Here is a 26,836-nt window from a genome sequence, read left to right as displayed (position 1 = left end):
TAAAACTAACTAAATATATTATATTGTATCCCATATCAAAAGTCAAATTTTTGATATAAATATATAATATATTATATACATATATATATATATATGTATAAACATATATGAATATTTACAAATCTATATAACAATTTGACCTATAATAATGGCATATAATCTATTCATATATTTTATTAAAAATTAATATTTTTCATATTTTCAATAAAAATATATGAATATCTATAAAAAGTTGACCTATAATATGGGATTTAATATTTCTATATTTTATTTCAAATTAATATTTTGTATATACATATATTTAATCATATTTTTAAATAATAGCTGCATATTTTCTTTTGGAACTTTTGCACATTTCCAAATTAAAATTGAAAACAATATGGCAAACACTTTTTGTGGTACAACACTTAAAAAATATAAATGTTTACTTGAAAAGCGAACTACGGCGCTTCAATTTCATTTAATTAACAACACTTTATATCAGTTTTTATTTATTTATTTTTTTTTTTATTTATTTGGCCGATAAATTGAAGATTTCTCGTGATTTTTTTGCCCCACTGTGCTATGTTTACAATGTTAATATTATGTGACGTGATGGAAAATGAAGCGCATTATTTTTAGGTACATTATCTGGCCAAATGATGGGCATTTCTGTCCGTCTATCCGTCCATCCGTTCGTCCGTCTGTCTCTCAGTCTGTTTGCAATGTGAGTGCAGGTGAATAAGGTAAATGCATTTATGGCTTATCTCATAGATACAGATACATTTTATAGGCGAATGTACACAGTATTTTTTTTTTTTTTTTTTTCTTTCTTTCTTCTTTTGTTCAACAGCTTCGCAAGCTTTCCAAAAACTAAAGAAAATTGTTGGAATTCTACTTCTTTTATTTTTCTGGCACCGTGCACTGTACGCAATTCTCCATTTCGGCCGTATAGTCCTCGATCTGTAGGGTCGTCTCAAAGAAATTGTAACGCAAATGAACCGCTGAAGTGGCTGCGTCTAATATTTGTTTTGGGTTCGCATTGGCACCTAGACAGGATAGAGAGAGAGAGAGAGAGAGAGGGGGGGAAAGAGAGAGTGCAAGTTAGCATGAGTAGACAGACAGAAAGAGAGTTGTGGAGCAACGTTTGTTGATAACATTGATGGGTGCCACGTCGAAATTGGCCACGCTTAAAAAGCCATTTCAAAAATAATTAAGCTAATTGCGCGCGTTTGCCATGGACATGAAGAGATGCGCCTAACCCAACGGACAGCAGCAGCAGCAGCAGCCAGCAGTAGCAGCAACAACAACACCACCGAATCCATTGGGATAATTACCATGCAGAGCACACACACACACGCGCACACATACACTCACACACACACACGCGCACACACACAATACCACGTTAAAAACACATGTAGTAACCAGTTCCAACACTCTCACTCCCAGCGCCACACCCAGTACAGACAGTGCGCCGTCTCCTCTACCACCCACTACCGTCCCACGCCACGCCTCCTCCGACACTTTGTACAGCGCCCAGTGGTTTGTACATTTCGAGTCCCTGGGGCTACTCACCAATTGCCAAATGCGCAGATAGCGCTACTTTATTAATGCTCAGCGCCCAGATGCGCAAATTGTGAACGCGCTCAACGCCTTCAATGCTTTGGAATATTTGCAAGACCTCGGCATAGTGCATGTAATTTGGAGTGCCCTCCATGAGAACCTGAAAACAGAAATTAGTATAAACAAAACTAGTGAATGATTGCAATCCTAATTAGAACTTAAATTCAAATTATAAAACTTTAAAATAATAAATGGTTCAAATTAGAATTCATATTAAACTATCTGAAATTAGTTACATTTAAAGAAGTAGTAACTGAATGGAATATCAAATTATAATTATTAATAAATTAAAAAAAAATAAATAAATAAATAAATAAATAATAAAAAAAAAAAAATATTAAACATGAATTCCCTTTATTTAAAACTATTATATTTTGCTTAATGAATTTTATAAAATCTATGTAAATTATTAAGAATTGAAAAAAAAAATTTAATAATTAATATTCATAGAAACTAATCAGGTTTAATATTAATTTTAAAAATAATGCTAAATATGCAATGTGTATTTTATTACACATTATTTTTTATCACATATCAATTCTTTTATATATTTATTTTTTCTTATTTATCTATTTAATTTTGTGAACTTCTTTGAATTAATTTCTCATATTTATATATGATTTCAATCTATATATTGGATTTTTCTTTATATAAAATATTTTAATACCAATTTGTTAAAAACAAAATCATATTTAATAATATTAGTTATTTATTATTATATTTGTTTCTAAATTTGTAAGCTTTAGCTTAAGTTTATATAAGAGTTTGAATTAGTTTTGAGTATGACTGTAAAGATTATTAATTATTAATTATAAAATTATTAATTATATATTTTTTTTAATTTTATCTAAAAAATGTTCAATTGAACTTAATTTATGTTTAAAATGAATAGCAGAAATTGCCGAGCTTCAAGTTCAATTGAAGTTGAAATTCGGATTCAAATTGCACTCACCAGCAGCGCATCCTTCATAATGGTAAATGTGGTAAACAGGACAATGATGGAGAAGACGAACGTACAAATCGGATCGACAATGGCGTATTCGGGCCAAAAGTAAATGACGCCGGCGGCCACAAAGACGCCGACGCTCTGGATAACATCGCCAATTACGTGTATGAGAGCCGCCCGCACATTCATGTTGACGGCTTCGCGTCCCACCTGACCGCCATGATGATGGGAGCCGGGGGCCGTTTCCGCCAATACGGCAGCTATTTCCAGATCCAGATTGGGATCCACAAGCTTGGAGTTCTGATACGAGTAGGTGGGCAGACCAGCGCCAGGTAGCTCGGCATCCTCCGGATCGAAGGCAACGCCGCCCTCGATGCGTTTGGTGGGCGAGGCGGCACACGGCGTCGATGTGGCATTTGCATGTGAAACGGATCTCTTATGCTTCTTCGCCTTCTTCTTGCTGGCCTTTGAGTTGCCATGACTGTGACCATGCCCACCGCCCAGGCCGTGCGAGTGCCCATGCTGCAGCTGCACACCCATGCTAAAAAGAGACACACAAGGGAGCGGGTGAGCGAGTGAGCGAGACAGGAAATGGTAAGAGAAATTGAAAACGTTATCACAAATATTTAATATACTTGAAAATGTTGCAGACCGATGGCCCGTGGCACCACTCTGCAGCCCACTCTGGCGGCAGGTGGGGCATACTGCCTGCCAGCTATACGGCCACGGGACTCCGGCCGCAAAAACAAAAACAAGAACCATCCACACAAAACAAAAGAGAAAAACCTTTATTTGGGCATGCGGCCGAAGCTTTTGCATTGTTTGGCATTTTATTTCAACATTTTAATGCTACTGCAGCCAGCAAACACACTGTGCACAGTGGGGCTAAGCGGTTGAAGCTGAGTGTTAGAAGTGAAGCTGCAAATGTGAAATGTTTCAGGTTACAAAAATTACAGTAAAGCAGCTTAAGTGCTTGTTTATATTGAATGGGAACTAGTTCTAGAGAATAGAATTTCAATTTTGATTTAGTATTTTCTGAAAATGAACTTGTTTGCAGTTAGAGTGTTACAAGTTGAGCATGCAGACATTGTACTGATTCATATTAAATGGAAACCAGTTATTTATTTAGTATTTTAATGCAGTATTTCAGTTAGTATTTTATTTAGTATATTTAGTATTTTAGTGTTTTGTTTAGTATTTTATTTAGTATTTTTGAAAGTTAGCTAGTTCACATAGAAAAATTTTACTGATCATTAAATATATATTTAAATTGAAATCGAAAAATGGATATGGATTATATTAAATGGAAATAACTTGCACTCTGCAAAATCCCTAGTTTTCTATTATCATATGCGAGTATTAAGAAACTTGTTATCCTAATAAAGAATATATCCATTACTAACCAAAAACTTTTCAAACTTCTCTCTCGTGTATTTTTGGAGAGTTTTGAATAATTACATGAGTTGCGCGTGCCACTGTAGTGCCGTAATATTGGTGTTCTGTGTACCGGAAGGTGTGCAGGCCGCTCGACCGCCCATTCAACTAGCTCCGTCCGTTCGACCCGCTGCTGTGGGATCCGGATGCACCGCTGCATGCAAATACAAATGTATTGTCGAAAATGGCAACCGGTTGACTAGCAGCCACCCACAGACAGACTACCACAGACACACCACATCACACACACACATCCACACACACACACACTCTCTCTCTCTCCTGCTTGCTCAGTCCCAGTTGGTTGTTTGGCTGGTTGCCGGCATGCATCAGGCAGTTAATAGCTCGGCACATTGACTTTTTATTCATTTTAAATGCTCCGACATTGCAGATTTATGGGTTTTCTATTTGGGGCGGAGGAGAAAGGGCCCAGAGGCGTGGCCATACCAAAAAAAAGAAGCCCGAAACGACAAAATTGCCTGCCCTTAGCAACTCACTGCCTCTGCCTCTCTCTCTCTCTCACTCTCTCGCTCTTTTTCATTCGCCCTCTCTCTCTCTCTCGCTCTCTCTCTGACAGCGTGTCTATAGCTGCACTTAGCCGGCTTTTTGGAAACAATACAACTCCAGTGCCGGGCGGGCATCAATAAATAAACTGGCATAAATTACGCACAGGCCAATGACACACACACACCCACACAGACACCCACACATACACACACGCAGACAAACACATTCACACACCCACAATGAACAGCGTGAACAATGTTGTTTGCGGCTAATTGACGTGACGTCACAGTTGACCCAAAGATATTCCATTTCACAATCAAAATAAATGACTTTTGGGATTCGAAAGTGAATAACGAAACGTCAAAACAAGAAAACTGAATATAAAATACATCACGCACAGATATGTTGAGGATGTAGCTGAAACATGTGATTGGTAAAAGTTGCTCTGAAGAAAGTTAGTAAAACTGGAATTTTTCACATTTGTAAAGATAAAGAAGTATAGAGAATAAGTTTAAATAATTTCTTTATGTTTTCACGAATATTTTTGGCTTATATTATTATATTACAACATATATATTTTTTTAAATATGTAACTAAAATATATATATAAAAAAAAAAGATTCATTGCGTTTTGGATATAACAATTATATGTATTATAATTTAGATATATGTAATAATTTTTTAATTTATACTATTATATATGAATATTTATATGTCTCTCTATATACAAGTTTTAAATTTTATTGCCGTCATATACTTCAGAGCAGAAAGCTATAAAAATATGCAATAACTCGGGATGAGTTTCTCTAAGGATTCAAATGTCGAAATGACAAAATCTTCCCATCTTTGTCTGAAGTGCCAATTGTAATTTAATATATTTAACTGTGGTATATTCAAATTGACATTTCTATATTTAACTAGTATAAGGATAGCAGTCAGGCATATCTAACTACATAATACTCGTTCACACCATAAATGCAACAATATGTTTATCAATTTACCAAACCTAATGTCTTATTGGTTTCTATCTATGTACGAAATGCCTATTGGAAAAAAACTTTAATTACAAAAGTTTCATATATAAATATCTTTAAGAACTTTTCTTTTCTTATTTGAAAATTGTTTCTATTTTTCTGCAATTTCTGTCTATATCAAAAAACATTTCTGTATAATTTCGTTTGCCACTTGAGAGTTGCGAGTGGCTGCTGAACCTGAGCTTGTTAGCCTGACAAGTCAATTTCATTTTCAATTTCTAAGACGCGGCAACGCTGCGGCCATAATTTGTCAAAAAAGAAAAACACAATAAATAAAAAAAAAAAAATAAATAAAATAAAAAAATATATATATATGTATATGTGTATATATACACACCAAAACAAAGACTTTACTGCCACTTGGTGCAGAGCTTGGTCACAGCTTGGCGCGTTGATGGCTACTAAATAAATTGTACAGGGCAGGTCTTTAGTTACTCTTGGCAATGCTGGGACAGATGCTGCGACTGCTCGTGCTGCCTGTGGCTGCCCGTGGCTACCACCCGTCACGGTCAACAACAGGAGCTGGAGCGAGAGCAAGGGCAGCAGGAGCAGGAGCAGGAGCAGGAGCAGTAGCAGATGCGACCGCATGAGCGAGGCTTGACTGTAGCGCGACTGCAAGCTGTATTCAATGCCGAGCACATACGCTTTTTGACTTTGAACATCCGATTGCCAAGGCATTTTCAACGCGCCAAAAAACGCTGCGAGCAGCGTGTGTGTCCTCGAGCGAAAAAAAATGTCAATGCTGTTGCTTGTGTTACTTGTGCTCCTGCTGCTGCTCCTACCGCTCTCCTGCTGCTGCTGCTCCTGCTGCTGCTGCTGCTACTGCTGCTCCTGCCCAGTCATCTGTCTCGCTCTAACCATTTGGCGCCCCATTGTTGTTCCAACTGCGTCCGCCGTAATTTGTAGTGCGCAATGAAGCATTTCCCTTGATTTTGCGGCATCTTTACTCGCCTCGTTAGTGGCCAACAAACGACAGCAGCCATGACAACGCCGACACACTAGAGCCACGGCCACGACCACGACCACGAGCACGACTACGACGACGACGACGACGACCACGGCCAAAGACCGGCGCTAACCAGGACAGCTAGCTACAAGCTAGCTGCTGGCGTTGGCAATGCCAGCGCCTGGCAACATGTCCTGATTTAATTGACAGGAACATAAATATTAGCGCATATCTTGGCTGGATGGCACACTAGATGGCACCATCCATTCCCCCGCCTCTACCCCTGTACCCTGCCTCTACAGGATGCCCTCGTCTCGTATGTGACCTGTTGGTGTATATGTGTGCATATGTGCATATGTGTGTGTGTCCATGTCAAAGCGTCTGAGCAGCTCGTTAAGCTGTCGCCCCACCACCATGTGGCATCCACGTTTATTACGCTACTCTTAATGCGCGCATTTTACAACCGAGTGTGTTGTGTTGTTATTTATGCGCCCCGGACTGTAGCGGCCACACATGCTGGAAATCAGGCTAGCAAAACAGCCGAAAGAGATTCATTGAACAGATTCAACAAAAACAATCTCATTGACTCAGTCCACCCTCTCTCTCTCTCTCTACTCCTCTCCTTCTCCTCCACCTCCTCCTCTATCTATATGTAAATGCACTTAAGGCCCGAGTCATTTATTTTAAATGCCAGTTAATTACTTTCATTTACCGCATAAATTACAAACAAAAAAGTTGAACTTAAAACGCTGCAGTTGAAAAATAAACTTTTATCGATTTGCAAATTGAATTGAAAAACTGTTCATTGAGCGGCAAAAGTGTTCTGGGTTTTATTTATTTATAATACGAATTGAGATGCAGCAGCAACAAGCGGGAAAGCAAAATCAAAGTGCGGCACAATGTATGAATTTATTCAGCTATATCTCATTTATAGAAATCAATATCAGGGTAGAATCAAGAGAGGATCAGAAAATATATCAAATTTTTTAAGCTTTATTTATCTGCCGATAAGAATTGAGTAATTTACGATCATTTTTATACCCTGAACCCATTGAAAATGGGAAATCAGGGTTTTGTGAAAAAGTATGTAACGGGCAGAAGGAGGCGTGGCAGACCCCACAAAGTATATATATTCTTGATCAGCGCGACGAGCTGAGTCGATATAGCCCTGTCCGTCTGTCCGTCCGTCCGTCCGTCCGTCCGTATGAGTGCGTCGATCTCAGAAGTTATAAGAGCTAGAGAGCTGAAATTTGGCATGCATACTCGTGTGTACCATACGCAGTACGGGTTTGCTTTATTTTTTCGGTTAATCGTCCGATAACTTTTTTATCGAGAATAATCGAAAAATTGATTTTGTTTTTTTAGCCTAATTTGAACATTTTTAGACCTGGAGTCTTCAAATTTGCGTTGTATATAAAGTTAATCAATACCCCCCCTTCTCCCCCAATTTGTAAAAACGCATTTCAAGTACTAGAGACTTGGGCTTTGGAATGTACACACATATTCACCATATGATTACACTCTGAAAATTTCATTAGGATCGTATGTCTACAAAAGAAATTATTCAACAAATAAATTCTCATAATATTGCCCACACTGCAGTGCACTGCAGCGCAGCCCAAGCGCAGTCGCTGCTTACTGCGCAGTTAGCAGAGCGCAGGCTTATGCGTGCGTGTGGATGCATGTGTATGTATGTATGTGTGCATAAAAGAAGTGCAGCATGATTAGAATATCAGCTTAGAGGGTTCAGGGTATCTCCTAGTCGAGCAGTCTCGACTGGAGCCTTCTTACTTGTTTATATACCAAATATTCGAGAAGAGGGGCTTCAAAGGAATTATTTAAGTGTATTACACGCCCTATGAATCAAGTCAAATTCTATTTAAAAGAGCAATATTACAAATGGATTAGAATTTAAAATAAAATATAAAATATTTGAAGAAGCTTATGCAAACTAATGTAAATATAAGAAAATTGTATATACATATGTAAAATGTTCTCCCAAAAGTAGTTCTTCAATTCTTAACTGATTTAAAGTCTTAATTAATTATGAAAAAAAAACAACAAAATGTTTGCTTTTAAATCAAGTTGTGATTCCAACTTTTCCACACAGCTATGGCAAACGCTAAGTGCTAAATTGGCGCAGCTCTCTCTCTCTCACACTCTCTCATCTTTCTTCTCACTCTTTCTCTTTCTCGCTATGGCACAGTAACCCCGACTGCAACTCATCCTTCTCATATTTCAGCTGTTTTCGCTAATGTCCCACCTGCCATTTGCGGCACTGGCCACGCTTTTGTTTGCATGTGTGCGAGTGTGTGTGTGTGTGAGTAGATGTGTGTGGGTGCGTTCCTAATGGCCGTTTTTAACGATGTGGAATCGTCGACAGTGCCACTTAAAGCTGCCACGCATAGCTGCTGGCTGCAACTAAACCTAACAAAGCTTCACGCAAAAGCTCTTGCCTACATTGCCGGGCACTCGCTAATTGAACTTAAAACTCGTCTAACTCTCGGAATGAAACTTCAACAACCTTCAAAAAACAGCCAGTATAATAATTTTATGTTTTCACTATGAAATATTCTTTAATTAAGGAGAAATGGAATAAAGACGCTAGAAATGAAAAAATAGAAGAGAGAAGATCAAGATACAAGATACAAATGCAAAATACAAGAAACAAATGCAAAATACAAGATACAAATGCTAGATACAAGATACAAGATACAAATGCTAGATACAAGATACAAGATACAAATGCTAGATACAAGATACAAGATACAAATGCTAGATACAAGATACAAGATACAAAAGCTAGATACAAGATACAAGATACAAGATACAAGATACAAGATACAAGATACAAGATACAAGATACAAGATACAAGATACAAGATACAAGATACAAGATACAAGATACAAGATACAAGATACAAGATACAAGATACAAGATACAAGATACAAGATACAAGATACAATATACAATATACAATATACAAGATAAAAGATAAAAGATACACGATACAAGATACAAAATTATACAAGAGTCCAAAATAGATGCTATAAAGATATTCTATCCTAATCCTGTTTTCTATCCTAAGCATGAACATCACTCTCCATCACTTATATAGCTGTTATTCAATAGCATACCCCGGCGCTCAAGTATTTATAGGTATAATAACAATAATTGCAACTAGCAGACCCCATACTCCAGCCATTCACATACAGCACTCACTATGTAACAGCAACAACGACAATGGAAAGGAGCTTTCAAGATCGCATAACAGTAAAAGGTGACCATTTAATTTCGCTGTTCGACGTGCAGCCAAACACGTTGCGACAAGTCAAGCCTCAGCTTGACTTGACTTGACTTTCTTTTGCTGATGACCTCCCCTTGGCCCGTTCCCCCAGCCCCTCAGCACTTCGCCGAAGCCGGACCGTTGCTGGACTCGTGCCACGCCCCTTAGTTGAACAAAAAAGGAGGAAGAGGGTGAGCAGGAGGACGTGGCAACGCGGGGGGATTGGGAAAAAGTTGCTGTTGCTGCCGCTGCACGTTTTTCACAATCAATTCACGTAATCAAACAATTCAAGTGGCAAACACTGAAAATGCCAACGTCAACTGGAAAATTTGCGCTACTACCAGCAGCAGCAGCAACAACAACAACAACAACAACAGCAAGCAGAAGCGAAAGGGCATGCAGCGGCGGGTCGCCGCGCACACAAAAACACATACATAAACACAAACACACACACACACACGCTCCAGCATGTGCCGAGCATTGAAACGTTTCGATTTATGCGCCAAAAACTATGCTTCGACAGCCACATGAACGAGCTGAGAGCAGAGGGCGGCCAAGCGGCATAAAGACGTTCTCTATGAGGGGATCGAGGGGATTGAGGGGAGAGGCAGCAGTCGCAACTATGGCTGCTACAGTTGCAGGTGCTGCATACGATGCAATCAAAACAAAGCGGTAAGCACCCAAGAAAGCAGCCGAAGCTCAAATACTCTGCTTGAGCAAAGGCCATCGAATGAAGAAGACCAAATGGGAATGGAACAATCGATTGAGGAACGCGATATGGGAATGGAACTTGGAAGAGCTACAGAATGAAGATTATAAGATAAGAGTTGGCAAATGAATCCAATAGTTAAGAAGTTAAGAAACCGAAAAAAAAACTTAAAATAAAAAACATCCTTGAAATAAATAATTAATTAAAAAATAAAAAAATATTACCATAAATTTACTATAATAAATAGAAAAGAAAAATATATATGCACTTCTGTATATGCAGAACAACTGGTCAAAAATATGAAGAAATGTTAAACAAAAAAAAATTTTTTAAATAAAATAAAAATAAGACTAACAATGGAATATTATTAAATGAATTAAGAAATATTCGAATTAATATTATGTATTTATTTACAATTAAGAACAGAAACTTAAATTTCTTATTTGATCTATATCTATATAAAATTAAATTTTAAAAATAAATAATAAATAAATGAATAGATTTGAAAAATATTTAAAAATGTTAAAGTTAATGTAATAATATTTAAACTAAATATAACGACTATATATTTATTTATGAATAATTTGTTTATAACAAATGAACTATTTAATGAAATAAATATTTTTGACAATCAATAAAATTGCGACTAAATGAATTGAAATCCCGAAATTCTTCAAAATTCTGTCAATTCAATTAAGAAGAACTTTTAAGGCAGGTAAATCACATCGCAAAGTTATTATACTCTGCCAAAAACGAAAAGAAAATAGAAAAGGGGAAAAAGGAAAAGGCATGGAAAAAGCATGCGAAGTGCTTCGGCTGCACCTTGGGACTGGCCCAACACAAACACAGGCAAAAGCAAAAATTCTGTCGCCATCGTCGTAGTCATTGCTGGCGTCGCTTTTGCCTTTTGTTGACGCAAAAAAATTCGAAACTTGCGGATGGAAAAGTTGTCGCTAAAATGTGGGGAAAGTTACCGCAACAACTGGCACGACTCGAAGGGGTCGAGAGGGTGGACAGGGGGGAGGGGGATATGGCATGGCTCGACTTGGCTAAGAAGATATGGCATCGAGAGGAATGCCATTGCCAGGACCGAGCTGCATTGTTGACCCATTTGCTGGCCCATGACCAGGCCCGGGCACGGGACAAGTTGATTGCGGCAATTGCAATTGGAAAACTGCCCAAGGGAGCCACAGCCAAAATGCAGGCAGACAAATAGACAAACAGACAACGGCTCGGGGCATAGACAGTTCAGACAGTTTAGGCCACTGCTTCATGGCATCCTACTTACATGACATTCACCAAAATTGCCAGGCCCGATGTGATCAACATGATCTTGGCATCCACATCAAAGTCGCCGCTAATGAGTCGTCCGATTGCCAGCCAAACGAGTATGCCAGTTATCACCCAGATCATGAAGACGGAGGCCATGGCGCCAATTACCTCAGCTCGATACCAGCCAAATGACATCCTGCCAATGATAAAACCAAAAACTTGTAACGAAAATATTCAGAGATGATAATTTCAAGAAAATGTTCAATTATTATTTAGCGAAGGAAGGAATTGAAGTTAATGTAAGAATGTTCAAGTCGAACGAATTTCAATCTTTCAGAGTGTAATAAAGATACTTATTGATTAAGCTTTGAAAATTTGAACAAAACGTAAATTATTCATAATTTAAGTATATATTCCGGTATAAATCTATTTTTTGTTGAAAAATATATCGATATATTCGATATATATTGATATATTTTCAACAGCCCTATATACTATATATGTAGATATGCTTAAGGAAAATAAAATGAGTCACCACACATTATCTTTAGAAAGTAAATGCTTATTTAGTTTTATTATGTATTATGTATAATTTTATTTATAACTTAGCATTGGTAAATACATAATAACTCATAGCGCATAACTAAACTTAATTATTACATTATATTAGAACTTCACATAAAAACTTTCCTCAATTGAAAAAACTAATTAAAAATGACAACAGGAATAGATACTACATAGTAGTTGTGTGAAAATCATAACATTAAATCAAATGAGAAGGCAATGTCCATAAACATGCTTCACACAGTTCGCTTAGCTGATGATATGGGCAAGGTTAGGCGACTAGGTGCACCTCAGGTAAGTGAAGCCAGGCTAGTGTGAACCGCTGGGCGGCATAAAATTAACATAAGTTGATAAATGCGCCCCCAAAATTTGTCAAATGCCATTTTAATTTGAGTGTCTCGGCTTTTTAGGGGCGCGCCGTGCGAACAGTGAGCGGAACGTGGGGAGAGGGGTGAACTGGGCTGGGCTGGGCTGGGTCTGGACTGGGTCTGTGTGTTCTCGACTGTTGTTGGTATTCCCTAATGTAATGAGCGCATTGCATGTGTGTTTTCTCATTTTTCGTTATGTTACTTTTTCGTTTTTGTTTTTTTTTTTTGTATTTTTTGTATTTTTGGTAGGTTCAAAGTCAACACCTGGTCGAGGGCGACGTTCGTTCAATTAAAGCAACGTCCGCGCTGAGGGGACGGCGCCAAGCTCGTTATAAAATTGAAATAATGGCAATGCCAACAATTTCGCCAGCCTGCCAACTCGCTGTGTCGTTGCTGTATTTTTCAGTGTTTTTTTTTTCCCTGTTTTTTGAAGCTGCTAACTAATGCGACACACACCGGCAGCCAACTACAACAACAACAATGCAAGCAACGAATGTCTCGCCATAATAATACAATTTAATTTCCAGCAAACATCCGTCGCAAAAGCCCCCACGAACCCTCTGCAGTTTGTGTCAATGTGTATGGCCACTATATATAGTTCTATATATATATATGTGTGTGTGTGTGTGTGTGTGTGTGTTTGGTAGCCCCTTGCAATTGCAAGTGCAGCCATTTGCTTAATGACCGCCTGCCGCCTCTCTGGTTACGGTTTCTCTTCCTCATATTGTTGTTGTTGCTGCTGCTGAAGGCGCCAAAGGCGCGACTGGAGGATTGGCTGCTGTTGTTAATGCTGCTGGGAGCGTTGCTAACCACCTCATGCGCTGGGCACACTGGTCTGGATGCTGGCCAAAAACTAACAGAAACTTGTCACAAAAAAAGAAAAACAAGCAAGCAACAGTAGCACATATTAACGACTAGTAGTTACCCTGTAGTACACAGGCAATGATTGCTTAGCTAGCTAAAGTTTAAGCTGTTTTATATCGATTGTAAAAGAGAAGACTGAATATTTATATTACTCACTGTATATGAAAAAGTTAAATACAAGCCCAATAGTTGCATAATTCAAGTCAAGTCTTTCTTTTTATTTATAATCTGTCTTTTACGAATATTGAGAATAAACAAATAGTTCAAGTTAAATTGAAATAACCCGAGTATATGATTTTTTAAGTTTACTAGTAAAACTCTATATTAATTTCTTCTTCCTATATTATAACAATCTTATTCAATATTATTTTAATCACTTATTAAATAGCTTTGCTTAGCTTTAAATATATTCGAATATAATCAAAATTATTTATATATTTATTTTTAAACAAGGCATGCAATGAGTGAGTCTTACTAAAAATTAATAAATTGCTTCTACGAACGATAGTTCTCTGCTGTTTAAATTCCTGCAGGGTATATAAAGAAAGATATAGAATTATCATAGTTTGAGCGCGTGTGTAGCAGTTATCATTGTGCAGCTAATTGCATTACACTTTTCCACTGATAAAAAAAAAAAGTCAGTCAAGGTCAACAAGAGCATAAAATAAATGCAGCATCACGTACGTCATTCATGTAATTATAGAAATTATGAACAATTGTGAAGTTTCGCAGAGCTCTCAGTGAGGATCTATTAGGGATTATATAACTTCACTACGATTGCCATTAATAAAGTTACAATTGAGTGAGAGAAAAACATTGAATAAACTTTTTAAGGGAGAAAATACTTGGTGGTAGTGTTTGAAAATATATCAAATTTCCATTTTATATATAATTTATTAATAAATCAAAATAAATTCCTACAATATTTTGTTAATTTTTATATATGTGATTTACGTTTCAATCAATATTTTATTTATTTTATTTATTTCTTTTACGAAGTCAAAGCTTTAAATTCGTATTCCGTATAGATAACAATTTAATTACTACTTTCGCAAAAAAATTTTTTTTTATATTTTTGGAATGGAATTCCACAGATTATGTTAAGCGTTTCAGATGTATATATATATATTTTTTTTTTTCAATTTATTTGTTTATTTATTTTATTTATTTATTCTATTTATTTATTTATTTATTTTTTTAATTTTGATTTCCCAAATTTCTTATTTTAAACGCATTTAAATTAACCTTTTCTCAGCTCAATAGTACAAATTTAATTTAATTTAAAATAAATGTCAAAATGAAAAAATTAGTTTATCTTAAATGTATGAACAAAATATGAAATCACTTTAAAAATATACAAAAATATAACAATAAAATAGATTAAATTAACTGAAGAGCTGTTATATATGCATATTGTTATAATCAGACTATAATTTTAGAAATATCTAAAATATATGTATACGTAGCTATTAGATTGATTACTGCAAGGTTTTGTTTGGAATCTATCTTAATTATATATATCGTATGCCTTAATTAATAGATTCATACTGTCTTGGATATAATTGCATTCCACTGTGCAGTGTTTGGCGTTCGTTTGTGCTCAGCGCTGCTGCGTTTGCCTTTGCAATTGTGCAAATGTGTTTTGTTTTGATAAATTAGGCTTGTCAACTTGGCAGCGGCAATGGAAACGAGAGAGAATGAGAATGAGACCGGGAATGAGAACGAGAGCGAGAACGAGAAGAAGAAGAAGAACGAGTCTGGCAATGGCAACGGCTCTGAACCGCATGAAGCAAAAGCCTGAGCAAAAGCGGGAGATGGAGCTGGAGCTGGCGCTGGAGCAATAGCTGAAGCATGAGGCTGAGGCTTACAACCAGGCGCTGCACATGCTGCCGCTACACAAGCAACACAGGCAACAACAACAATATGAGACGGCACAAAGTCTGAGGCAGCGGCAGAAAATTTACAAAATTACCATGCAACACGCTTGAAATTGCAAAAGTTTTTCATTATTCACTTTGTGGCTGCAGTCGAGTCGTCGAGTGAGTGAGATTTTTGCATGAATGAGCAGAACGTGCCCGCGCCCCGCGCCCCGCGCCCCACTCCCATCCTCACCCACAAAACACACGCCCAGCCTTAAAAACACAAGCGCAACCAGAACGAGAACAAGATGGATGCCAAGCGCCCACTCGATGGGCTTCCCTTAGACTTGAGTAGGTGACGCAGGCAACCGAGGCGGGGGCGGGGACAGGGACGGTTGCAAGAGCTACGCAGTTCCCAAAGACCAATTGAAAAATGTGCAATGGCCAAATGTACGCAACAGCAGCAGAAGCAGCAGAGGCAGCAGAAATAGCAAAAGCAGCAGAAACAGCAGCAGCAAAAGTACAAACAGCAACTGCTGCTGCAGCAGTGAAAATTTGGAAACAGGCTTTTCGCCTAATTAGACGAAGGCAAGAGGAGAGAGAAAGAGAACACGACAGCCTGTGATAGTATTTGTGGGCGGGGCCAAGAGTTTCAATGCGGACACGAAACCAGCCAAGTGGCAGAAATGTTGCCCAATTTTCTTGGAATTGCTGAAGATGAAATACCCTTGCGGACAGCCCAAAAGAACCTCTGCTACAATTATAATAATTCAGCTCGATCACGAATGTGGAAAAAGCTGGAGTTTATAGAGTAGTTTTAGGATTCATAGAAAACTTTCAGCTTATTGGCAATATACTATAATAAATTAAATTCATACTACGATTAGTTTTCTATGAAACATTCTAAAGAACTGTTTTATATCTCCTAAAAATGAAAAACCTATACTTAATACACACTGATTTTTTTTAAGTTTTGGAATTGAGTTTAGAGGTATTTAAAAATAAAATAAATAAATAAATATCAATAGAGATTAATTAATAAATCTATCCCTATGCATTTTATGGATTATTAAATATTTTTGAAAATTATATATTAGTTATTTATAAAATCATTACTTGGTTTGGTTTTTATTGTAAACTACAAATAATAAAATAATATAACTAAGATTTTTTATTAACAAATGTATTATATTGCAGTTATAAACAATAATTAAAATAAAAAATAATTATTAGTTTTATTTTTTTAATTTTAATTATTGTTTATATACTAACTAACTAATATTTTAATGAATAAAAAAATAATATGGCTATAAAAACTGCCAATTTTTTTTTTTATATTAAGCAGACTAAACCTCTTTATATATATATATATTAAAATAAAAAATAATTATTAGTTTTATTTTTTTAATTTTAATTATTGTTTATATACTAACTAACTAATATTTTAATGAATAAAAAAATAATATGGCTATAAAAACTGCCAATTTTTTTTTTTATATTAAGCAGACTAAACCTCTTTATATATATATATATATATATATATATATATAAAGAGGTTTAGTCTGCTTGATATAAAAAAAAAAAATTGGCAGTTTTTATAGCCATATTATTTTTTTATTCATTAAAATATTAGTTAGTTAGTATATAAACAATAATTAAAATTAAAAAAATAAAACTAATAATTATTTTTTATTTTAATTATTGTTTATAACTGCAATATAATACATTTGTTAATAAAAAATCTTAGTTATATTATTTTATTATTTGTAGTTTACAATAAAAACCAAACCAAGTAATGATTTTATAAATAACTAATATATAATTTTCAAAAATATTTAATAATCCATAAAATGCATAGGGATAGATTTATTAATTAATCTCTATTGATATTTATTTATTTATTTTATTTTTAAATACCTCTAAACTCAATTCCAAAACTTAAAAAAAATCAGTGTGTATTAAGTATAGGTTTTTCATTTTTAGGAGATATAAAACAGTTCTTTAGAATGTTTCATAGAAAACTAATCGTAGTATGAATTTAATTTATTATAGTATATTGCCAATAAGCTGAAAGTTTTCTATGAATCCTAAAACTACTCTATAAACTCCAGCTTTTTCCACATTCGTGATCGAGCTGAATTATTATAATTGTAGCAGAGGTTCTTTTGGGCTGTCCGCAAGGGTATTTCATCTTCAGCAATTCCAAGAAAATTGGGCAAATATATATATATATATATATATATATATATATATGTTATTTTAAATATAAAATAGATCTTTTTAACAAATATAATTCATTGTAATGTATACAAATAAATTAAAAATTACTATTTCATAATTTTGTTATAAACAAATTTTGATTTAAATATGTAAGATTTCAGAACATTAAAGAAAAAAAAAAATCCTAACAAAGAATTCAAAGCTCATTCAAAGCATTCTTCAAAAAATTATTCATCTGTCTCAAAAGAAATTGAAGTTTTCATATTATTTTATATTAAATTTCCATTTGAAGAGTCATCGCAAGGAATCTCTTACTGTTTATCTCTTTCCTACTGTCTCTATGTATCTATCTCTTTCGCCTTAAATTTCTTTTCCTTCTACTGCGCTAGTCAATTCAATAATTTGTTGCACTGCTGTCACATAGATCTAAAGTTTCATATTCCGCCTGGCGGCCGAGAACAGCAGAGCGCCGAGCGTCGTGTCAAGAAATAGTTGTAGGAGCACAAAAAAGTTTAACATTTTATTGATTGGCCTCAGACTGTACACAGCGAAAGTCCTTTAGCTGATAGGAGGGGAGGAATAGGGAATAGGAATAGGGTGCTCTGTATACATACCGTTGCGTGGATGGACGTCCGGCTATCCAGATGGCAAACAGTGAGATCATAAAACTGGCGAAATCCGTTAGCAAGTGTGCGGCATCCGTTGCGATAGCCAAGCTGTTCGACAAAACGCCACCTGTCGGACAGTAGACAAAGTAAGAGAGACAAGTATGAGCAAAGGAGTAAATAAATGCAACACAAATAAAAAAAAAAAAAAACACACACACAGAACTAACACGAAAAAATTAGCTTGCAATCTGTGGGAGCACTGCAATGGACAAAGACAGTTGTCACGCCCCCTCTGCCTAACTCCCTCTAGTCAGCTCACATCAAATGGCTAGCAAAACAGCAAAAAGGAGGTGCCGCATTCAGCCAGTCAACAATTTCGATTTAAAGGCAAAAGCAAGAGCAAAGGCAAAGGCCCAGGCACAGGCAACAGCAACAGCAAACTGAATGAGGTAAAAGTTCACTCAGTGAAAGGGGGGAGTGGCAAGGGGCAAGGGAACTGTGGCACTGTCCCAGTGAATGTGGCCAACGGCTTCGATGGCACATTGTAGGTAATTGCAAAGCGATTAACAGCAACAGCCGACAATGCGGACGACAGCGTCGCATTGGCAGCGCTCGAAAATTAAATGTTTATTGTATAACAGCCCACTCCACACACACACACACACTCACATACAGCTCTCCCTCTGTGAGTGTGTGTGTGTGCGGGAAAGGGATGGTAGACAGTAAGCCCTTCCGGTCGCCATATTGTTGCACTTCCGGTGCTCAGTTTTTAATCGTCTCGTCGTCCCTTTTATTACTTCGTTTCATTTTGCTTCTTCGCTTTTTTTCGCCTTTTGTTTGACTGACATTTTAGCCGAGCTTTTCTCTACTTTCAGCTCTCTGAAGTGAGCGAAATTAGTTGAGGGAATTTGAAGTAAACAACGAGCAAAAAATGAAAAAGTGAAAGACGAGGGAAAATCAAAGTGAAATGAAAAAAAAAAAAAAAAAAAAAAAATTAAGAACTGAATAAGGGACAAAAACGGTGAAGATGTTGCAGTGGGTCATAGCCGGCTAACAAATACTTGTTCATGCTACGTTGCTGAGTTGGTATATTGGTAAACCCAAGATATATAGCTGATAAAAGCTGTAATAATTTAAACTATCATTTTGTGAGAAGCCAAGAGGAAGAGTAAACATTTTCGGCTCGCTAGTTTGAATTGATTATATTACTTTGAGCTCATCATATAGACAGCCAAACCTATATACCCCTTTCACATTGTGAACGTGCAAAAAAGGTTCTTCAACAAAGATGGATTTAATACCGCTTTTTGCCTGCTACTCACCCACGATTTCGGCAATCATGAATACCAAACATAAGATGCTAGCAATGATCAGCTTCCGGCGTGCTTTCAAGTCCACGCCTTCACTCCGAGCCCTGTGGCAATGATCGCGTACTGCAAAAAGAAAAAAAAATTGAACATATATAATTAAAATCCTTTAGTATATATACAAATTAAATCTAAAAACAAAATATATAATTTATCATATAATATAATTTTAATAATTTAAATATAATTATTTATATTTATAAATAAAAGAAATTTAATAAATAATTTAAGAAAATAAAATAACATAGAATAATAAACATAGCAAAAAAAAAAAAAAAAGATTATTATAAAAATTACTAAATACATAAATATTAAATACAAAATTTTACTCTTGAATATATATATATTTTTAATAAATGAAAACAATACCAAATTGCAAGACAGTTGCAAACAATATATTTTTAAGTTAGCAATCGGCTAAACTTTTGAATAAATATTACAAATATAACAATATTAATAATATAAAAATTAAATTACATAAAATGATACAACAAATAAACTAAAAATTTAATTATTATTATTATTTAATTATTCTTTGTGGAAAATATACATTTGTTGAAAATTCCGTTAAGTATTCTTTTTTAATAAATATTGAAAATATAATAATAATAATACAAAAATTAAATTAAAAAAAAATTATAAACAAAATATTAAAGCAAAAGTATTTAAATTTAATTATATTATTATTCCTTGTGTTAAAAATTCGGTTAAATATTCTTTTTTTATAAATACAAATAAAGCTAATAAATATTAATTTCATAGATCAAATATGCATTAAATAATATATATAAAATAATTAATAGCTGTTAAACGTGAATATATTTATAAAATAAAAATAAAATACTAAATTAAACTTAAATACAAAATATATATATGGACTCATCTGCAAAAAGCATATTTCATACCTTCGTTTTCATTAATTACAGTAAAAACCCTATTTAAATATTTAGGTGCACTAAAATAAACGCAGAATCTTCTCAAGTGATAAACGGAAAAACGTATTCCATTTGCTTTTCTTATTTTTGGTTTTCATAAGAATCTTAAAAAAAGAAACGAGAGAGAGAGAGAGAGAGCGAAATATAAAATAATATATAAGCTGGACAGAGCTGGCGTATGCGATGCACGAGCTGACCCCAGGGAAACTCGACTCACACTCTGGCTACCTCAAGCCCAGCCCCAACCACTCCCACCCCCCGCAGCCTCTCTCGTTCTCTGTCTCCGGTCTCCTTGCTGCCTCTCTACCATCTGTTATGCCGTTTACATATTTACAAAACAGGCATTTAAATTTATTTAACATGGTACGTGAATAATGACCACCGACGCTGTTTGCTATGGTTGCCACGCCTCGCCCAGCTGCATGCCTGCTCCTAGGTCCTGTTGCCCATGTCCTGATTTTACCATGTGTGTGTGAGCGAGTGGGGGGGAGGGAATGCCTGGGCAGCCGTTACCCAGTTTTTTGGTGTCAGTGACAGGCGCATTCACATTCGCACTCGCACCACGTTGCTTGCTCGTTGGCCAGGAGCAGTCTATTAAATACTTTATTGCATTTGTCGCAGCCGTATTTCATGCTTTGTCATTTCCGCTGCATTTTCTTTGCGCTCTCTCCCAGTTTCACTTGGCCATTGTTCACTGTACTGCGAAAGGGTAGCATGTGCATATGCTATATGCTTGTAGCTCCCTGGCTGCCTGCCTGCCTGGCTGGCTGCCTGGTTGGCTCGTTGCGCGGTTTCTTCATTTGAATTCAGTACAAGGACGTCACCGAGAAGTCTTCCGAGTCTGCCAGAGTCCCGGAGTCTCTCACCCCCTCACTCCCTCACGCTTTTCCTCTTTTGGTTGACTCAACTCCTACTGCACAATGGCACAGTAACAATGCAGCCGGCAGCGAAATTAAATTCCAGTGCATAACCAAGGCGAGGGCCAGCCCGGCTCAGCCCAGCCAGCCAACAGTCGACAGCGTACAGGTAGAAATTCCCAATGCCACATGAACATTTCACCTATTAGACCCGCACAACACACACATACACACACACATGCTCAGAGTGAATTTGCCGCTTCAGCTGGCAGCTCCTTCGACATCGTCTCGTTCACGTTCTCGTCCTTCTCGTCAGCGTTGCAACTGATGCATAAAAATCATCATACTTGCAATTTAAACAACTGCAATCCATCTGCATCTTTAATTGGTCCCTTCCCACCTCTTCCCCCTCCTGCTACACCATGCCTCTCTCTCCTCTCTATCTCTCGCATTTCCTTTCATCTTGAGTCTTTCTCCATATGCCAACAATGCGGCGATTCTTTTAAATAATTCAACTATCTGGCAACCCTCCTCGCATTATTCCAATCATGCTACAAATAAATATTTTAACAGCAAATTTATGCATCGAAAAAAATAAGCATGCATTTGCCTTGAACTCCAGCTAAGGCCGGGCCTTGGGTCGCTATTTATTGTCTTAACTAATTGGTACACTTGCTGGAGGGGTCTAAAAGAGGGTATATTTGGTTTAATTAATCTGATGTGAGCATACTAAATGCATTTAGTCAAAATATTCGAGGCTCTTTCAATTGGAGAGCTACAATTAGAGGCATTCTGGCCTTAAAAGTAAAGATGGGTAACATATATAATTTATAGGAATTAGTAGACTACTCCGAGCCGAAAAAACGTAGCCAGAAAGTTGTCTAGATCATTTTATCTAGAAATCTTTCCCTTATGATAAGATAACTAGCATAAAATGCTCTCATACATAAGATATTTTACAGTTTGAAAGTATTTTAGGCTAAACTGAAATTTATGAGAATTGCATAGAGAGCCAACATATGCAGCTGGAGTAAAAGGCACAGGGTGATTAAAAATAAATCTGAGGGAACATAAGCAACCAAAATATAAAATTATTTATGATCATTCTCTATACAATAATAATGAATGATATCTACAACGTACGTATACTTTATATAAGCAGTCAATTAACAAACTAATCAATTAATGGACCACTTATCGTAAAGGCCTATGGCTTATATAAATGATCAATTAATCACTTATATAAAGAATAAATAATATGCCTATACATATAGAGTTTACGGTCATTTAACCACTTACATAAAACTTTCGTCTTTCATCAACTGTCAAAAAAATAAAAACGCTTATCGATGACATTCGCTCATAATTTCCAACAATCATAAGATACATATCCTCTTCAGCTATAAAATTTTACAGGGTATATCAGACTAATTCATGCGTCTTCACACCTTGCAGCTGAGCATTTTACTCGCCACCTAATAACAATAGATCTAAAAGACGTTAGCTGTCGTCGCATCTGGTTCGCGTTTAACTAGTTAGTTAGTGACAATCAGGTAACACACAGGTAACTGGGGCTAATTCAGGCAGCTTGGCTGTTATGCAAACGCTCGTTAGCTGCAGATGGTGTTGCACATGGTTAGGCAACAGATTGAGCTGCATCAGCTGATTGCCGATATTGGCCAAGAGGCGTAGGGCCCCGACAGACGAGGAACTCTCTGTCTAGACATGACGTAATGTCATTTAAGGTCGTTCCTCTGCCAATAAATCCAATCACCGCACTGCCAAGAAGAAGTAAAAGAAGAAGAGCGCTGAATACGGCGCCAACGACTGTGTTGACTTATCGAAGAGGAAATTAAAATTCAGACTTGATCGAAGCAGCGCGAACGAAGCTGGACTGCTCGACTGGGCGACAACTGCGGCGCACTGAGTTCATAGTTTTGGTCATAAAAAAAGGACAGCAGGAAGGAGCAGGAAGTACCCTGTAGTTGGCTATGAACTGTTAAGCAATAGGATGAATGCAGAACAGAATGCGATGTCCGGCAGGACATACCCTGTAATATGCAGTTATTTATTGTAGTAGCTATCTATTTCTGTGAGGACTCCACATAGCATTAAGAAATGAGATATTCTTTTTAAATATGTAATTCTTTAAATAATTATCAAGTTCAGGGTAGTATTGATGGAGTGTTTAAGCACTACCGGTATGAAAACTACAAAATTTAGATATTTAATGTACAAAATGTGTTGAGTTTTACAGATCTGACCTCTAGAAGTTGGATTCTTTTAGGAAGACAAAGGTTTTCCTATTTTATGATAAAAATAAGAAAAAATTTTTATTGACTTCAGCTAAGTTAGAGCTCTTACATAATCCATTTAATTTTTAAGTGAGTTAATATTTGATATTTACCTATTTGCCAATACACCTTTATATAATTTAACTAAATTGTGCATTTATCAATAATTCTCATTTTTTATATTTTCTAGAGATTCGCAGGGTATCTGTTGAGGATGGCTAGCCCACTTTTTTTTTATTTTATTTTTTTTTTGCTTAATTTTGTCTCATAAGTTGTTCAGTAACTATTATTCTTACAGGGTAACCATACTAATTTTAGTTATTCTTACAAATTTTTGTAGCATTTTCTACTTTCTATCTCCTCGAACATAAGCCTTAAAATAATCAAAATTCCCTTTAGACTTGAAGTCAATTTGCATTGTTATTACAGGGTATTCAAAATGAGGCATTCATTTATTTTGGCCTCGTTGTCATACGTAAATTATGTGCCCAGCTCTCGCAATTTATGGCATATGACAATAGTCAAGCGGCGATCCAAGCATAAATTTTGATTATAACCCGCAAACGCAGCTGCTGCTGCTGCTGCTGCTGCTGCTACTGTTGCAGCTGTTGCTCCTTTAGCTCCTTCAGCTCCTTCGGTTGCTGCTGCTGCTGTTTGCCAGCAAAATTGCGACCAAAGTTTGCAATCGTTGAAAAATCATCAACTGATTGATGACAAGGCGTTGGTCGCACTCCCTGTCTCTCTCTCTCTCTCTCTCTCTCTCTCTCTCTCTCTCTCTCTCTCTCTCTCTCTCTCTCTCTCTCTCTCTATCTCTATCTCTATCTCTCCCTCACTCTCTCTCTATCTCCCTCTCCCTCTCCCTCTCTGTCTGTCTGTGTGGGTGTAAGATATTTGCTTACCGAAGCCAGGCAACAGGACCTTCTCGAGACACGGCGATGACTTCGTCATCAACATTTTCGTTGTTTTTGTTGTTGTCATCAGAGTCGTTGTCGTCTGTCGATAAACACGTTCATCGCTCATTTCCATTTCCGTGCCGTCTGCCAATTAGTGCGCATTACCGTGTAATAACACACAAATTGTGCAAAAATTTTCGATTTTCAAACTCAACTGAACAACAATCAACAAATACAGTTCGACTTGACGAAAAATGCTGTGAAAACTAATTTTCTACAGTTGTTTTCCGCTCACCCCATTTCATCATTTCTTCTCCCTGCCCCTCTGCTAACCTTTTTTTTTTTTTGCAATGTTTGTTTGGCATTTGCTTTGCTGCGATTTCTTGATAATTTATGAATGACTGCAAATTGCTTTGGGCGCTGATTGAAAGCGACACGAAAAGTGGCGCAGTATAGCAGCGTAGCGCAGCTCAGCCACCTGTCGCCCCCCCCCCCCCCCCCCCACCGTGTCGTTTCGACTCACCTTCAACTTCAACATTGTTGGAGCGGCCATGCAAACAGAAAATCTGCGAAGGTGTCGCTGGCGCATTGTTGTTGTTGCCATTGCCATTGCCATTGCCCGTTTCCACGTTCGGCTGCGCTGGTGTTGAGCCGTAATTATTTGAGCGCCTGCAATAGAAAGAGACAGCAATATAATAATAGTATACAGGCAACTGATCACACTTATACTCTACATTGTTTTCTTTGTTTATTTTTAGCATGAGAGGCGCAACTTACTACAGCGCAAAAGGAATAGAACAACAATAGAGAATTAAATCGGCTGCCGAGTACGGTACTTTTCCAACACAATGTGAACGCTTACTATGCACACACACACACACACACACACACTACTCTCTCCCACTCTCCAACAGCAAAGCGCGTAATGAGCAGCGGGAATATAAAAAACAAAGAGGGCGCGAGCATGAGTATAAGAGAGCGCGGCATGGGTGAGGGGAGTTTTTTTGTGATAGGTGCTAAAATGAAAACTGCAACGAAAAATTCAATTTGAAGTTTTGTTACTTAACCCAAACTACGGGCGACTACTTAATGCCACGCCTTCGCGCCCAACTTCATCACACATGTGCACGTCTGTCTGATGTGGCCGTTGATAAGTTTGCTGTATGTGGGAGTGTGTATGTGTGTGTGTGTGTGCTCGCGTAATTTTTACTACGAAAAGTGCAAATGGCGCTAAACTACTTGCTCTGCAAGTTTGCAACGCAATTGCCGCAGCAACAAAAAGGAGTAGAAAGAATCAGCACCAGTGCAAATGAAAATAAAAAATAAAAAAACACTGAAGTGAAGTGAAGTGAGTATTTTCTTAGCACCTACAGCGACTACTACTACTACTACAGCTGCAACTCTTCTACTATAAGTCTCGCTCTTTGGCAAGCGAACTTTTTCGAGGCTTTTTCACACCTCTGACAGTTGTCGAGGATCCCACGGTCGGGCGCTTTTACGGCTATTTAACAAATCAGCAGCTCATTTGGCGACTTTGCTGCTCTTTATGTTAATTTGCTAAGATTTTCTACTTGAATTTTTCCCTCGCTTAATGCAAAAACTCTTGCAGCAAAAACTTTTCTGCTGCTGCCGAGACCTCCATCCAGCCGCCTGCATCCCTTCGAAAACTTACGTCACAATCGGCGTGCCTTCGCTCTTCGACATTATTATAGAATAACAAAATGCGCACGAAATACAAACAGCAAAAGCGAAGAAGAAGAAGAAACAACACACAAAAACAACTTGAAACTCAACTTCACAATGGAAGCGCTCTCAATCAACTGTCGTAGTTACTTATAGATCAACTGGATATTTCGAAAGCGAAGCTGCAAAGACACAGCCAGAGATCAGCGGCGATAAGACTGTAAGCAAATAACAGATAAGTGACGGACAGCGTGATAAGAGTGACAGTCTAAAATATGAAAAAAAAAAGACAAAGCTCAGTAACTGTACAAGTATGCATTGAGAAAGCCGTGTGCATACCTAAGCATATAAACACGCACGCACACATATGACTAAAAAGAGCGGATGGGGCGCAAAGGAGATACGAGAGAGCTATCTTCAATAAAGTCAAAGCACACGGTTTGCACATCACTTCTTCTGCGATAGTAACGTGCGCTATGCCCCGTTGACGTTTTCGTACCACGGTTGAAGATTCTGCGAGTGTAATTGAGCTTTGAATGGAATGCAAGTTGGCGCCTCACTGGTGTAAGCGAGATGGCACTTGT

At 36.9% G+C, this 26,836-nt stretch overlaps 1 protein-coding gene across 1 annotated transcript; it reads right to left on the bottom strand.

Moving 5' to 3' along the window:
* Window positions 1–484: 484 nt before the first annotated feature.
* On the bottom strand, window positions 485–26,434 carry ZnT35C (solute carrier family 30 member 3). Its single transcript, XM_018004293.2, has 8 exons — window positions 26,242–26,434; window positions 25,093–25,238; window positions 19,546–19,656; window positions 18,230–18,350; window positions 11,757–11,936; window positions 2,558–3,092; window positions 1,558–1,705; window positions 485–1,028 (listed from the first exon to the last, which is right to left on the bottom strand). The coding sequence occupies exons 1-8, from the start codon at window positions 26,271–26,273 to the stop codon at window positions 883–885; spliced, it is 1,419 nt and encodes a 472-aa protein (XP_017859782.1). The 5' UTR covers window positions 26,274–26,434; the 3' UTR covers window positions 485–882.
* Between the last annotated feature and the right edge of the window lie 402 nt (window positions 26,435–26,836).

Source organism: Drosophila arizonae, chromosome 3 (assembly GCF_054131065.1).
Source record: "Drosophila arizonae isolate 15081-1271.41 chromosome 3, UAZ_ARI_1.0, whole genome shotgun sequence".
NCBI lineage: Eukaryota > Metazoa > Arthropoda > Insecta > Diptera > Drosophilidae > Drosophila > Drosophila arizonae.
The sequence above is the reverse complement of the archived record's forward strand: the minus strand, read 5'-3'. Positions and strand labels throughout refer to the sequence as shown.